The following is a 14,874-nucleotide window of genomic DNA, read 5'->3' as shown; positions in this document are numbered from 1 at the left end:
CAATAAATTACAAGCTTCCATGTAGTGAGAATGTCCTTTCCTGTCCCAGCATAACTTGGTCCCATGCACAAAAACAAAAAAAGACCTTACCCATACTGCCTGGACAAATTTTAAAACACACAAGTACTGGATGAATTAATCTTCCCACCCAAACTACGTATGTAATCCAAAGTTTAACGTTTTAGGCATACATATTTGTTCATTCAACAGCCAGATTAAGCAGGTGAAGCATTATCCATCACTATATAGGTTCTGTTTCCACAAAGGTCCAGAGATGTTGTGCTTTATACCAAATCAGCAAACACTTGCTATTGTACATGGTGACACTTGGTCTGTGTGTGGTGGCTTGACCATAACATGAAATCCCTGGGACTGCCAGTGAAAATTTACAGTTTTCCACACACAGAGGGAGATATTAGCTGGCATGCTTGCAAGTTGTGTCGCTTCAGCCCATTGGTTTGAATGGCCTGAAGCTAACTCTGTTAGCTTAGAAAGCTAACACTGCGGAAGTAGGCGGGGACAGCTGATGACGTAATCGCTGTCTAAGTAGGTAGCGTGTCTAAATAATCTGCCTTGGAAAGTTGGATGTCAGTTAGAATCCTCTTTACTTAGGAGGCGGCCTAGGTAGGCAGTAGGCAGCAAGGCAGCTTAACAGGTTGTCAGACAGAACCACAGTAACTTCTGGAGCTGTTGTTGCTCCTTGAGATTTTTTAAAAACAGTACCAAACAGGTGCCAATTAGAGAAAGGGCATATACAGAAGGATAATGATATTTTAATATGATAATTTCTACTGTCAATGGGCGTGGCTAAAAAAAGTATATATTTTAGCCAGGTAGTGTGTATGTAGATATAGATATATAGATACTACGACTGTTTAACCTTGATATAATACATGCAGTTATAAAGCACAAAAACGCACCTTGACGTTCTGGATCTGCAGACTGCCAGCCTCCAGCAGGGACATCCGCGGGTCTTTTGCCAGCAGACCGACTCCATCCTTCAGCCAAGTAACAGTGGGATCGGGCTCTCCAGATGCCCGACACCCAAGAACAGCCATGCTGCCCACGGCCACCGTCTGATTCGTCGGCCCGTGCTGAATGATGGGCGGTGGGCGGTCCTTGAGAGCTGTCGAGCAGAAAGTAAACACAAGGACTGGATGTACATTAAGAGTCTCCCATGCCTTGTCTGACCTTGCGAAAGAACGGGCGCATATTGCCAGCGTTCGCGACTCTCGGTGATGAATGTGTTTTGAAATTTAGCACCTGCGCTTGTGGTTAGCCGTGCAAAAAAAGCCACCTTTGATTGTGCGAGCTTATGGCATGTCAGCGACCTGCTGGATTTGAAATTTTCCTGCGCGAGAGGCTAATTAGAGTCCTCGTTCGCACATTTCAACCTTTTCTCAAAGCTTTCTGTGTCCTCTGTTTGAGTCAGGCAATTTAGTAGGTGGGTGGGTTTCTATGTAAATCTTATGGTATTAAATCGTGATATGTTTAATAATGCCAGAAATTATATGGCATAGCAAACACATGGACAGGTAGTATGGGTGCCAAACAGCTCTAGGTTAATCCCACCTCTGGTACCTATGTAGTATTTGGCAGGTGCTACTGAAGTCAATGAGGTTTCTCTGACGTTCTACCACCCCTCAAAACTTCTCTAAAGGTGAACTTTGTTGCCCTGTAATACATGGTACTGTGCAGTGATGCCCTGAAAAGAAACCCTGAAAACTGGCAGGATGGCAGCATGGACCAGACGGACACCTGCACTCGGGCAAAAGTTTGGTTCGGGATTGGAGGGGGCAGTTAGTTCACGTAATCTGTAGCACCAGTTGTAGCCTAGTGGTCAAAGTACTGGACTAGTAATCAAAAGGGCTGCTGGTTCAAGCCCCACCACTGCCAGGATGCCACTGTGCAAGGCCTTTGAGCAAGGCCCTTAACCTGCACTTGCTTAGACAACATATTGTCACAGTAAATGGTTTTGGATAGAAGCATCTGGTAAATACTGAAAATGTAAATGCAATGTGTATGGGGTAGGGTTTTAAATAGTTGACCAATTCATCAATAACTATGCAACTATGGTATTAAACTTTAATAAATAAACAGCTACTTTTTAACAAGACAAATAACAAATGCATTTACGGTGAGATAATCTTATTACTTTCAATTTAGCGTCAGTAGAGCTAATTCGACAGAATGTGGCACTATCACGGCGTTGACAATAACCTATATCTTGGTACACGCTGTTTCAGAATCAGAAAAAAGCCATCTTAACAGGGCAGGTATTGTGATAGATGTAGCTGTTTTAAGTGCAAAAACTCCCTCTGCAGCAGTAACGACATCTCCTGTGTTACCCGGTCTTTACCTGACAAACTCTCTACTTCAGTTGCAGTTTTGTGTTTTTCTGAACTGGCACCTTTATTTAACACTGACTGACACGTATGTACCAGCTTTGCAGGTTATTCATTCTGCTTCCCACGGATCCCGACCGAGACGGAAACACTGTATTACTTTTTTCTGTAATTCGTCTGTGAATTTTCATTTGCGCTTGGGCATTTTTAAGAGAAGTGCGAGAAGGCGGGACATACAGAGAAAGGTGAAATAGTGCACATAGGCTACAGAAGCCAAATCCTGGACATTTTTGGTGATTTAGAAATCCTGATCAGACGTATTTTTTAGGACGTCGCGAAAAAATAGAAGGTATGAGACGTATAAGACTAATACACCTAACTTCTGTTAAATATGCACCGCAAAGGCACAGTGGCAGTAGAAACAAGACATATAGACCCTATAAACAATATTAAAATTTACAAATGTTTCTTATATTCTTCATTTATTTCTCTAGATCTTTAAAAATCACAAGGGAGAATACACCCCGAACATAATGACAGTCAATTGCATGGTTTAGTCAGTAACACCCACTCCTTACGGCAATTAAAAGAATCTATTTAACCCAGCAGCATGTTTTGGTAGGTAAGAGAAAACTGAATTACCCAAAAATGGGGATAATTGGAGAAAAAGGAATAAACCAGGTCCCCAGGGCTGTGTAGTAACAATACGATATACACTTGGCTAAGGTTGTGCCATAAGAACATAATTCAAAACTTTTAAACTTTCAAGTTTCACTTTTAAAGTAGTTCTTTCTTATGAAATATCCCCAGACGCATTTTTATTTTGCTATAATACAGACACCAAAATTCCATAACTCCCTGGAACAGCGCTCGAATGTGATACAACGTTAGTCGTTTACATAAGAGGGTGTAAACGCATTACACAGCCGAGCAAATATCCATTTTATCTTCATTAAAGCAATTTCCTCTCTCCTTCCTCTCCTCTGCTTCCTCCTACCTTCTCTCCTTTCCTCCCTCCTCGCTCTCTTCCCGCTCCCCTCCCCTCGCCCGTTCAGTATGCGCGGCGGCCCGACGGTCGAGGCTTCGAGGGAAACGCTCTCCTTCAGCGGAGAGGGCCTCGAGCAGATGTTAATTCAATAATGTCTGCGCGAGCAGGCCAAGACAAAATGGAAAGGAAGCAGAATACGGCTCCCAACCGGCGGCGCCACGGCACTTAAGATAATGATACTCTTCGAGAGTAGAAGTGGGTGTAAATGTGTCTCTCTCCATCAGCGGCCCCGGCGCTACGTTTTATGGGCTTCGACCGCTTTTCAGGCCATCCAAAGTCGTTTTCTCCTCCGAGCCTGAACGAAATGCTGATGAGGGTTTGTTAAAGAATTCTTTTGAAGTCGTTTCGCATCTGCGCGGAAAAGTGGCGTATTGAGCCGGCGTGTGTAGAGTAAAATTCGATTTGCTTTGCGGACGATATTGAATTTGGAGCAAAATATAATAAGGATGAAATGAAACAGATTGTTAGATTCAGGCTGCTGTTTTGGTATGGTGGGGGTTACATGTGTTCTGTGTTTGTACACTAGCAAATCTGTTGGGAATTTCTGGCTTCAGTTGGAATTAAACTCGGTCACTAATGCTAGCAGAGCTACATGCTACATTTTCATTTTTAATTCATTTTATTTGGGGATACACTTATATCGATTGGACTCCCAATCAGCTAATAATGTGGCATCAGTTAAAGGCAACAGAATATCTTACAAACACCAGCTAGGAGTTTATGCTTGTTTGTGTCTCAAATATTTGAATAATTTTTCATGCACAACACTCTCAAAAGTTTACACCATGTTTGAACTATAAATGCGTACAGAATCAAGTAATCATTTAATGAAAGAGGTCCGGACTGCTCAGAGGCTTTCCGAATACATGCCACATGTACATCCCATTATGGGATCCCATTATCCCATTATTTAGCATCATACAATGGCTTGAGTCAGCATGATATTGCAAGTTACTAAGCACAAGTCACGTCAGCGGGTGGCAAGGTCAATCAGTGCTACTGATCCCAAATTTTGGAACCCTATCCCATAATCTCTTAATGAATGCTTTACATTTCTTCCTTTAAAGTGTAATTAACAGCTTTTCTTTTTACTCTTTATTTTTGACTTCCTAACATACAGTGTTTTTTGGTATAAAAAAATTTAAATTATTATTATTATTATTATTATTATTATTATTATTAACTTATTAACCTATTATTATTAACAACAAACAACAACAACAATAATAATAATAATCATGCTACTAATCACAATAATAATAATAATGACAATAATAATAATAATAATAATAATAATCACAATAATAATAATAATAATAATAATAATCACAATAATAATAAAGGCAAAACTAATAATAATAATTACTATAATAATAATAATCATACTACTAATCACAATAATAATAATGGCAAAAATAATAATAACAATTATAATAATAATAATAATCATACTACTAATCACAATAATAATAATGGCAAAACAATAATAATAATAATATTAATAATAATAACAATAATCATAATACTAATCACAATAATAATAATGGCAATAATAATAATAATAATCACAATAATAAAAATGGCAATAATAATAATAATAATAATAATAATAATAATAATAATAATCACAATAATAATAATGGCAAAAATAATAATGATAGCAATAACAATTACTATAATAATAATAATAAGCAACCTCAAACTGGTTTTGTACATTAACAATAGTACATTTGTACTTTAACAGTCTACCCAACCACCAGACAAAGTAATTTCTAATGTGATTCAATATTGACCAAAATCTGAAAATTCAAAGCTCAAACAACTAAGTTTGTGGGTTTTTTTTCAATATGCTACTTAAAAATATACATACGGCAACATAATTCTTTTTTTGGATTATTCATCTCTTTCTTTTTAGTGATTGATTACAGCTGGTGACTAACTTCGTGCTCATAATAATAATACCCATAACCCACAATAACCTATTACTTATTACTTACTTTTTATTATGAAAGACAACAAATGAAAAAAGGTGCTTTATGGGGACCTAAACTGTAGATGGCTATACAGTCAATTGTAGGTTTCAAACAAGGTTTGCTTTTCTGCTGATGGTGAACGTTTTTATTATTATTATTATTATTATTATTTCTGGTTGTGTTTGCAGGTACATGACTTTCAAAAAAAAAGTTGTAAGGTCATAACTTGGCTTAAAAATTCAATATGCTTACCGTCGGACACCTCAAGCTGGGCCTTGGCCAGGATGCTGCCAGCCACTGTAAGAGCCTGGCAGATGTAGTAGCCTGCATCTGAGCGCTGAACCGAAGTAATGCTTAGATTTCCATTTTGAGCTACAGAAAAGCGACTTCCTGCCTGAGGAGGCTGGTTTGGGAAAAGCAGGTCCTGAAAACGGCGAGAAAATGGACACAATTATGCATTGATCACGAATATGGATCGCTAAGAAGCATCCAATAGAACAGAACAATGAGGTCAAATATTGATACACTGGACTAAACATTTATGGCTCTTTGGACTAAATGGGCACATAATTCCCAACAACACCCTCCAGAATCATGTTGAAAGGTTTATTAGAAAAGTGGGGCTGTTATAGCTGCAAAAAGAAGCAACACTATATAAAGTAAGCATAACGTTCAGGTACAACTGAGGCTGATGAGCACACATCCCACCTCCTTTACAGAGCATGACAGGGGCAAAGGTGCCACTTCCTTTACAGAAGTTTAAAGGCGGAACAAAAACCACAGCGCTGAATGACTATACAGTATTCTTCAGTTCTTCACATAGAGGCTAATTAATAATTAAAGTGTGAACCGAATTAACCTCAGCTGCCCTCCGCGCCCTTGGGCATCAACCTGGACGTTGAGTTAGCCTTCACCACCCACTCGCCGCCTTGAGATGAGATCTCTTATCTTCTCCTGCCTCTAATGAGATTTTCCTTCATTCAAAGGTGGAGGAAGGACATTAAGCAGATTCAATTAGCGCTAATGAACGGAATTCAATAAATTAATACATTCTGAGATGACAGATGACCCCCCTGAGTTAAGCAAAGGAGGGCTGGTGACCACTTTATTCTCACCACTGATATCATTGTATTAATCGCTTTATTGAAAGACATACTTTGCCTAAAATGATGAGTGGGATGGGTAAGAATTAGCATTTTCAGCTATTCTTATGTATATAAGGGGGTGTTTTTGTTTCTAGTATTAACTTGTCCCCACTTGGAATGTGTTGCAGGTATTAATTTTAGAATGAGCATATAATGTATTAAAAAAATACAATTAAAATAAATAATTAAATAAATAAGTAAATAAATAAATAATAAATAGATAGATAAATAATGCAATTAAATTGTAATAAAGATTACAAATATATATTATAATTATCAGACTAATTATTTAATAATTTATTTAATTTTTATTTATTTAATTATTTTTTTTATTTTTTTTTATTATTATATTATTATTTTTTTATATTTTAAAGATTTTGTACTTTTACTTGAGTGATTGAAAAAAAAACTTTTTACCAAAAATATATATATGTATATATATTTTAATTTAATAAAAAAAACAATTGTAATAACAATTACAAATATGTATTATAATTATCAGACAATTATTTTTTTTTAAATTATATATATATTATATATAATTATTATTAATTTATATATATATATATATATATATATATATATATATATATATATATATATATATATATTTTATATATATTTAAATTTAATTTAAAAAAAATTTTGTAATAAAAATTGCAAATATGTATTATAATTCATTTGTTTATGTATTATTTATTTTTATTATTATTTATTTGTATTATTTATTATTTATTTTGAAGGACTTGTTCTTTTACTTGAGTGATAAAAAAATTACCAAAAAACAAAAATCTTTACCTATGTATGGTCTTCGTATACTCTACCAGCCTCAGATTTCTGCATAAATGCATTTGCACTAATATGCAAGCTAATAGCACATCATAGTACCACAAACAAACACATAAACCAGCTTTACATTAATACACACATGCTGTAAGAAACACTGACCTTACTGCCCTCTTTCTGCCAGAACACGGTGGGTTGCGGGTTTCCTTTGGCCTCACACGGGAAGACGGCGGTGCGTCCCTGCATCACAATCTGGTCCCGGGGTCGCACAACAAACTGGGGGGCCTCTGGGGTAAAAGGTCATAAGAGTGTTATTGGAAACAGCAAGGTAGAGGTGGTTCTATTTTTAGTGAATGGGGAGAAGAAGCTGGAGTGTGATCATGTTTAACAGTTGGTGGTGGTATGAAATAGGTGCTGAATATAGTGTTTACTCTGTGTAGTTTTAGAAACATTACAAGAATACTGAAATGCTTTTTAATCGACTTTTGATTTACTCTTGATTTAATAAAAGATAAACAGTACTTCTATTTTCTTCTTAACTTGCATATAATAAAGAATAAATTACATTTAACACATTTAACATTATAACTATTTGTAACGGATTTTGTTGCAACCACGTCACACTCCTGCTCTCCTTAGGTTGTGCTGTAGAGTCATTGTGGTATAGAATCAAGCAATATACAATTACTGCCACAAATGCCACTTAAAACTTTACTGTGCAAAAAAGAAGCCTTATTTTAACAATGTCCAGAAGCAACATTGACTTCTCTGGGCTCTGAGGCATCTGGGATGGACCATCACACAGTGGAAATGTGTATTGTGGTCAGACAAATCAATATTTCTGATCTTGTACAGTCCGAAAAGCTTAATTAGGAATTGTGTTTTTGGAAGGGTGGCAGCCAAGACACCACTTTCTACGACTGGCAAACAGGCTAAGATAGGCTAAAGCTCACAAAGATTGGAATGAAGATCAATCCAACTTTGCGAAAACAACAAAGCTAGTGGCGGCCTAAGTCTCTCCCACAATACTGTATATTAGAAATGTTAAAAATAATCAGCAAATGTATTAATGAGATGTTTGTTAGATGGAATGGATGGGTACTTACCAACAGGATGAACTGATGAATGAGCATGATGTGTGTGGAAACCAGGGATGACAACATTGACAGGGAAAAAATGAAATTCAAAGTGAGCCTCGTGTCATCAGAATCATAAAAATAATGAGTAAATTCAGGATTAAAAAAATAAATAAATAAAAGTGCACGAGGCTTCAGTCAGACTGGTGAAATGGATCTTAAATCTGGTAAATTCTGAAAGGAGCTTAGCGAAGCAGCTGGTTTAGCTCTAATACCACCTTGTGCAGAATTTTAAAATGCTATCTCTGGCTGCACAAGCACATATTGAGAGAAAAAAAACTTAACTCCTTGATGTAATATTAGCCCAGCTTATCTGACCCTCTTTTTTCCCCCGTACGCAATCTCACCCTGTGTGTAAGAAAGAACTGGAAGATTGTACGGTAGGTATATTGCTTTAGCAGAGTGGAACATGGACCAGGCTTTAAAATGTTATTTAGTTTGTCATTAGTGCCAGTGGGTCGTGCCCTGCTCTCCGCTGACTGGGTTTGTGTGTGTGTGTTTGTGTATCATGGGTCTCCCACTGGTCGGGGAATGACATACACACGAAGGTGGTCCTGACAACAAACTGCCCCATGAATAAAGCCTCACTAAAGTGATACTGCACCAAAACTCAGTTTGAAATCCCTGTTTTTGGGTCTAATTTAAAATTCGAACTATATTTTTTCTTTATTATTTATTCATAATACAACAACTTTTACATTAACAGGTTACATTTAATTACTAGTCTACAAGAGGCAAACAACTGCTATGTTTAAAGGTACATAAGTTAGAAACGACCACATTATTATAAGTTGCTAGGCATTTATCAATCAAGTCTGCCATGTTGTCCTTTGTGAATATCAAACATTATGGTTAAGTCAAGATTGTATAGCCTTATAGCTTATACAACCCCAAATCAGAAAACATTGGAACAGTTTTGTCTGGTCAGTTTCATTTCACTTGTTAATAAACATCCTACAACACTTTCCAAAAAAGCTGGGGCCAATTTAAACAGATACCTTAAAATGATGCGTACTGAGGTGCCTGAATAATGAGGGCGCGTCCGAGGCTTCCTTATGGCAAGTTCACACTACACTTTTTCCAAGTGGTCAGGTCGCTGTACAGTTCACACTACACAACTGGATCTCTTGTAATCGGGAGTCTTTCAAGTCGGTGTGGCTTTTACACTACACTAGACGTCTGGTCTCCCAAACAACGATCTGTCACAAAAATAAATGCGAGAAGTGACGAAAGGTTTAATGATACCACGTCCAAAAATGCACGTCAACAAGTAGCGAGTGTTTGTGCGCTGATGTGCAGCGTAAAAGCAAGTAGAAAAAATAAATGAATCGAAGTGGATTCGGCTACGCAAACAGCATGGATCATCTGTTCTATAGTGAGTTGGAGGTTAATAAATATTTTTTGCAATGCAACGCTGGTGTTATGTTTTGTAGAGAATGATAAGGTCAGAAATACTGTATAAAACGTGTGTGTGTGTGCCGATGTATTCTGATATAAACTATATTATGCCCCTGTCCCACCTTTTTACAACTCCTCCCATGCGGTTCCCCTCACACCGTATCTTGCGTTCTTATTGGCTGTTCGACATAGCACTCATTGCCAGTTGGACGACTTAGATCCAGATATTTGACATGCTAGATATCTCTCTTCGCTCGGATCGGGTTGTTGAGTAGTTCATACATAGCAATTGAGAGCCGAGTTTCGATCGCCAATGGAATGCAGAAATGCTCCCATGCCGGCAAATCTAGCGCCGACCAGTTGGCGAGCAAAAATCAGGGCAAAAATCGTGTAGTGTGAACTAGGCATTAGCGGTGAAGGCAATCCCAGCATTCAGTGCGGCAGAACTTTTCCCACAAAAAATGTTGAAAAGTTCTTTTTAAATGTAAATAAATTCTTATTGATTTTTAATTTGTATAAAGGTGCACAAGTTATTGTGCTTGTTAGTGACAATTTAACAGTTTTCGGTACACAGTGGGAGATGTTAGCTGGTATAGTAGTGGGTTGTGCTGCCTCAGCCCATTGGTTTGAATTAGTAAGTGAAACTGTTTTGACATAATAGTGCGTCTAAATAATCTGCCCTATGAGTTTGGTGTCTTGTTAGAATCCTCTCTACTTAGGCAGCTGACTAGGTAGGCAGTTGGCAGCAAGGCACTAGTTTTTAAGACAAACCCAATATTTACACAACAAACTACAAAAAGACAATATAATACAGAAATGTTTTATGGCTGAACATCACCAAACTTACCTCTAACAGTGAGCGTAGCAGACGCCTCCGCCTTCCCCACTCGATTTTCCGCCACACACGTGAAGCTTCCCTGGTCCCCGGAATAAACTTTCTTAATTCTCAGAATGTAGTCATCTTTTTCATACTTCATTTCGTACCTGCGCAGGACAATGAAAGCACTCTTCAAACAAATCCGCACGTTTAAAGTTAACCGTTAGTCACAATCGAGCGCTGCTGGTAGGCGGTGTTCAGATGCTCGGCGTGAAAAGAAAAGAACGGTGATTAACAGGAGACAGTTTCGGCAAACGTAAACAAAAAATAATAGCCCGCTGCAGTGTTTCTGGGAACAAAAAGCTCTTTTTTTAAGCCCTTGAGAGAGTCGGTGCTGAAAACGATTTGGTAAAGTGGAGAAAAAGGTGTCAATTATGCAAGCATCAAAGGCTGGGTGAAATGAAAGGTGCTTTCAGCTGGAACCCCTCGCTGTTCTGCAGTTTCAATATTTATAAAAGTAACCCACTGCGTTCGGCCCGTCGGTGGTCTGTGTTCAGACGCGGAATAGTAAGGTAAGACAGGGGGAATCCGAGGATCTGGCATATCTAGGGCAAGACTTTAAATGAGATTCTGAAGGTTTCATTGATGAAAAACTGTAAACTTTGTTTTAAAGTGTAGCCGCTACCGTACATGGTGAGCATTTACAAAGTCAATTACCGCAGCCGGATGTAACCTATTTAACTCAATTACAGAACGAGGGACTAAAGTCTGAACATCATGTCACTTTATTGCAAGAGGAGGACAGGGGCAGAGAGAATAAAGACCAAACACTATATGGTCAAAAGTATGTAGCAATACTCCTAACTGTGGAGAAACAACTAACATCTGCCTAAAATCAATTACATAAAATAAATTCTATACTGCAAAATTAGTTTGAAAAGATATTCCACTAGATATTCTCCGAGTTCGAATCTCAGCTCTGCTACCGGTCGGCTGGGCGCCCCCTAACAGGCACAACTGGTGGTAGTCTGCTAGATGGGAAAAGTCTGGACTAAAATGGGGTGGGGTCTTCGATGGTGTATAAGGACCCTGGTTAGTAGCCCGAGGCGTCTGTACAGAAGTGGAGGAACGTGGAGATTTTTTCTGTCAGCTTTAACCTTATGGAGACTCCACTCACATCACAGCTCTGACCTATCGGGACACCTCCCATGAGAGGAATTCTGGGTAAAAGAATGAAGGAGTTAGGGAACTGAGACCCCTCATACATGACTCAGCACTTCACACTACTTTCGCACCTCAAGAAGCTGTCACATCACTGCAGCACACACACACACACACACCTTATTTAAACCTCACTGTCTACCGTGCATGCATGGGGTCATTTAATTAAGATCTGTCTGGCCAGGAGGTAAGCAATAAATGTGTAATATCATCTTCCAATTAAATAAATAAATAATAAAAGATGTAATAATATATAGGGGCGTAACAATAATATTCACATTCCGCCTGCCATCTCTGTTGTTTTTATTCTTCTGTATACAAAGTCTAGGTCAGCATCAATGACGTCCATTTAAATATCTTTTGAAGTTATAAACAAACCTAAAACGATGAAACAAATGAACTTTTTTGAACTAAAATTGCTGTCCGTACCTGTTAATAATGCGTATTATGCGTGTAGTGTGTATGTATTATGTGTGTGTATGCTATGTGTGTAGTGTGTGTGTATTGTGTGTATTATGTGTGTAGTGTGTATGTATTATGTGTGTGTATGTTATGTGTAGTGCGTGTGTAGTTTGTATTATGTGTATGTATTATATGTGTATTGTGTGTGTTGTATGTGTGTAGTGTGCGTGTTGTGTGTATTATGTGTGTAGTATGTATTATGTGTGTATTACATGTGTAGTGTATATTATGTTTCTGTATTATATGTATGTATTATGTGTGTAGTGTGTATTATGTGTATGTATTATATGTGTATTGTGTGTGTTGTATGTGTGTAGTGTGCGTGTTGTGTGTATTATGTGTGTAGTATGTATTATGTGTGTATTACATGTGTAGTGTATATTATGTTTCTGTATTATATGTATGTATTATGTGTGTAGTGTGTATTATGTGTATGTATTATATGTGTACTGTGTGTGTTGTATGTGTGTAGTGTGTTCTATGTTTGTGTATCATGAGCGTTGTGTGTGTGTGTGTGTGTGGTGTGTGTAGTGTGTGTTGTATGTGTGTAGTGTGTTCTATGTGTGTGTATCATGAGCGTTGTGTGTGTGTGGTGTTTGTAGTGTGTGTTGTATGTGTGTATATTTTATGTGTAGTGTGTGCGTGCATTACGTGTCAATTATATGTGTGTATTATGTGTGCACTGTGTGTATTATGTGTATGTGTGTGTGTATTGTGTGTGTATAGTGTGTGTATTGTGTGTGTATTATGTGTGTATTATGTGTGTCTAAATAATCTGCCTTGTAAAGTTTGATGTCAGTTAGAATCCTCTGCACTCAGGAAGTTTACTGGATCTTGAAGGCCACTTTCAAAATATAAATGTATTTCAAGCGTTTACTGTAAACATGATTGGCATGAGTGGAACACCTACTAGGTTGAAATATAACCTGCCACCTCAGTTTTTTATCATCTGTTTACAGAACCTGGAATTTTGAACCAAGATCTGCAAATCTCTGGCCATACGTGGCACCCACACTGCCTGCTGGGCCAGCTTATTCACCCACCCTCCCTGATTAATGTTAACTTTGGCTATGCTCCCCGATATTCAGTTCATTACGTTTTACTGATCTGAGTTAGAGAGAAATCATGACCGTGATTAAAATACAATTAACTGCACGGCCCTTAGTTAAATAATGTTCTATTAAGGCAAACAATGAAGAATTTTTCACCTGATATGAGCGGGTATAGAACACGCTGATAGACTGCTAATGAAATATGCAAAGCTGATTTCATTCCACCATCCAGGATGGCCATCTTTTTCTTTAGCTAATGTAATGTAATGAGATGGAAATCGGAGGACGCCGTCCGGATTGATGAACTGTGTGCGCAGAGGCGCCGCGGCGGCGTGGAAATTTAGAGCCGCGACGCCGCGAGAGCCAGGCAATTACGGATTCGAACAAAGACGGGTTGTGGCCGACCGCTGAGAGCGTTTCTGAGGGAAGCCGCTAGCAGTGGATGCGTATGCGGGAGACGTCCTCCATCGCTCAGCCGGTTCAAGGCTTTGTTCTGTAGAGACTATTGAACAGTCTGTGGGGGCTGAAACAAGGCTTAAAGAGAAGGATGCAGCAGAGAGACAAAGCCTTCTGTCAAATACTAAAGATACAGTCATGACTGTTTCTCATCGGCTTTCTCTGTAATTTGCTGTTTCCCTGATTGTTTGCGTGCTTTTACTGATATTACTTAAAGCAGCATCACCTGATCATTGCAATATTTCAGTATCTGTGTGGGATATATTCCAACCATGAAGCCAACAAACACAATTTATTTCAGCAAAACGAAATGGTGGCAACATGTAATTAAAATTTTTCTCTGCAACCCATATTACAGTAGACCCTTGACTTACAAATTTTATTGGTTCCGAAGGGCTGTTCTTAAGTTAAAATGTTCGCTAGTTACAAGAAATAATGTAAATAGAATTAATCCGTGCCAGACTTCCCAAACCACCCCCTTACCTAACCTTTCTAATGTCTTAAATGGTCTTTTTTGTTATAAATACAAGTATATTTTCCCTTAAATCTTAAATTATAGAATAGACATTACTGTAATAAACAATAATAAACAACAATACCCAGTAGAACTGTACATAAAACACATCACATTTCAGTACAGTGCGTGTGCTGTACCATACACCATAATACATTTCCTTCTTTCATAAAATATCTCCCAGAAACAACAATAACTCTCATACTTCTTTATTATTTCTTCTTTACTTCAGTAGTGTTGTATTTTGTAGGTGTAATTGCACGAAAAAAAAGAATACTTTACTCAGCGACTTCCTTCTTCTCTCTCACTCACTGTCCCCTCTGTCTGATACACAGTGACAGCTACTGGCAGGAGTAATTATACAACAACAAATAGTAATAGATTCATTTTATTACCACTACGCTTTCTCTGCACATTCTTTGGGGACATTTTAATATAAAAAAAACACAGAAAAAACACCGTCCACTGTCCGAATGTTCGCTCACTGTATATATTTATATATATATATATAGAGAGAGAGA

At 37.8% G+C, this 14,874-nt stretch overlaps 1 protein-coding gene across 1 annotated transcript in view; it reads right to left on the bottom strand.

The window, feature by feature from the left end:
* The window catches only part of LOC134332786 (roundabout homolog 2-like), a 156,226-nt gene that overhangs the window by 41,186 nt on the left and 100,166 nt on the right, over positions 1-14,874 (bottom strand). The window contains exons 6-9 of the mRNA XM_063014586.1: positions 10,679-10,815; positions 7,460-7,584; positions 5,619-5,790; positions 921-1,126 (exon numbers count right to left, since the gene is read on the bottom strand). Of these exons, the coding sequence (XP_062870656.1) occupies positions 921-1,126; positions 5,619-5,790; positions 7,460-7,584; positions 10,679-10,815 (640 nt within the window). The remainder of the gene's footprint in view (positions 1-920; positions 1,127-5,618; positions 5,791-7,459; positions 7,585-10,678; positions 10,816-14,874) is intronic.

The sequence above is a fragment of the Trichomycterus rosablanca genome, chromosome 18 (genome assembly GCF_030014385.1).
Source record: "Trichomycterus rosablanca isolate fTriRos1 chromosome 18, fTriRos1.hap1, whole genome shotgun sequence".
Lineage (NCBI taxonomy): Eukaryota > Metazoa > Chordata > Actinopteri > Siluriformes > Trichomycteridae > Trichomycterus > Trichomycterus rosablanca.
Note: the sequence above shows the minus strand (reverse complement) of the source record. Positions and strands in the feature narration are given on the sequence as shown.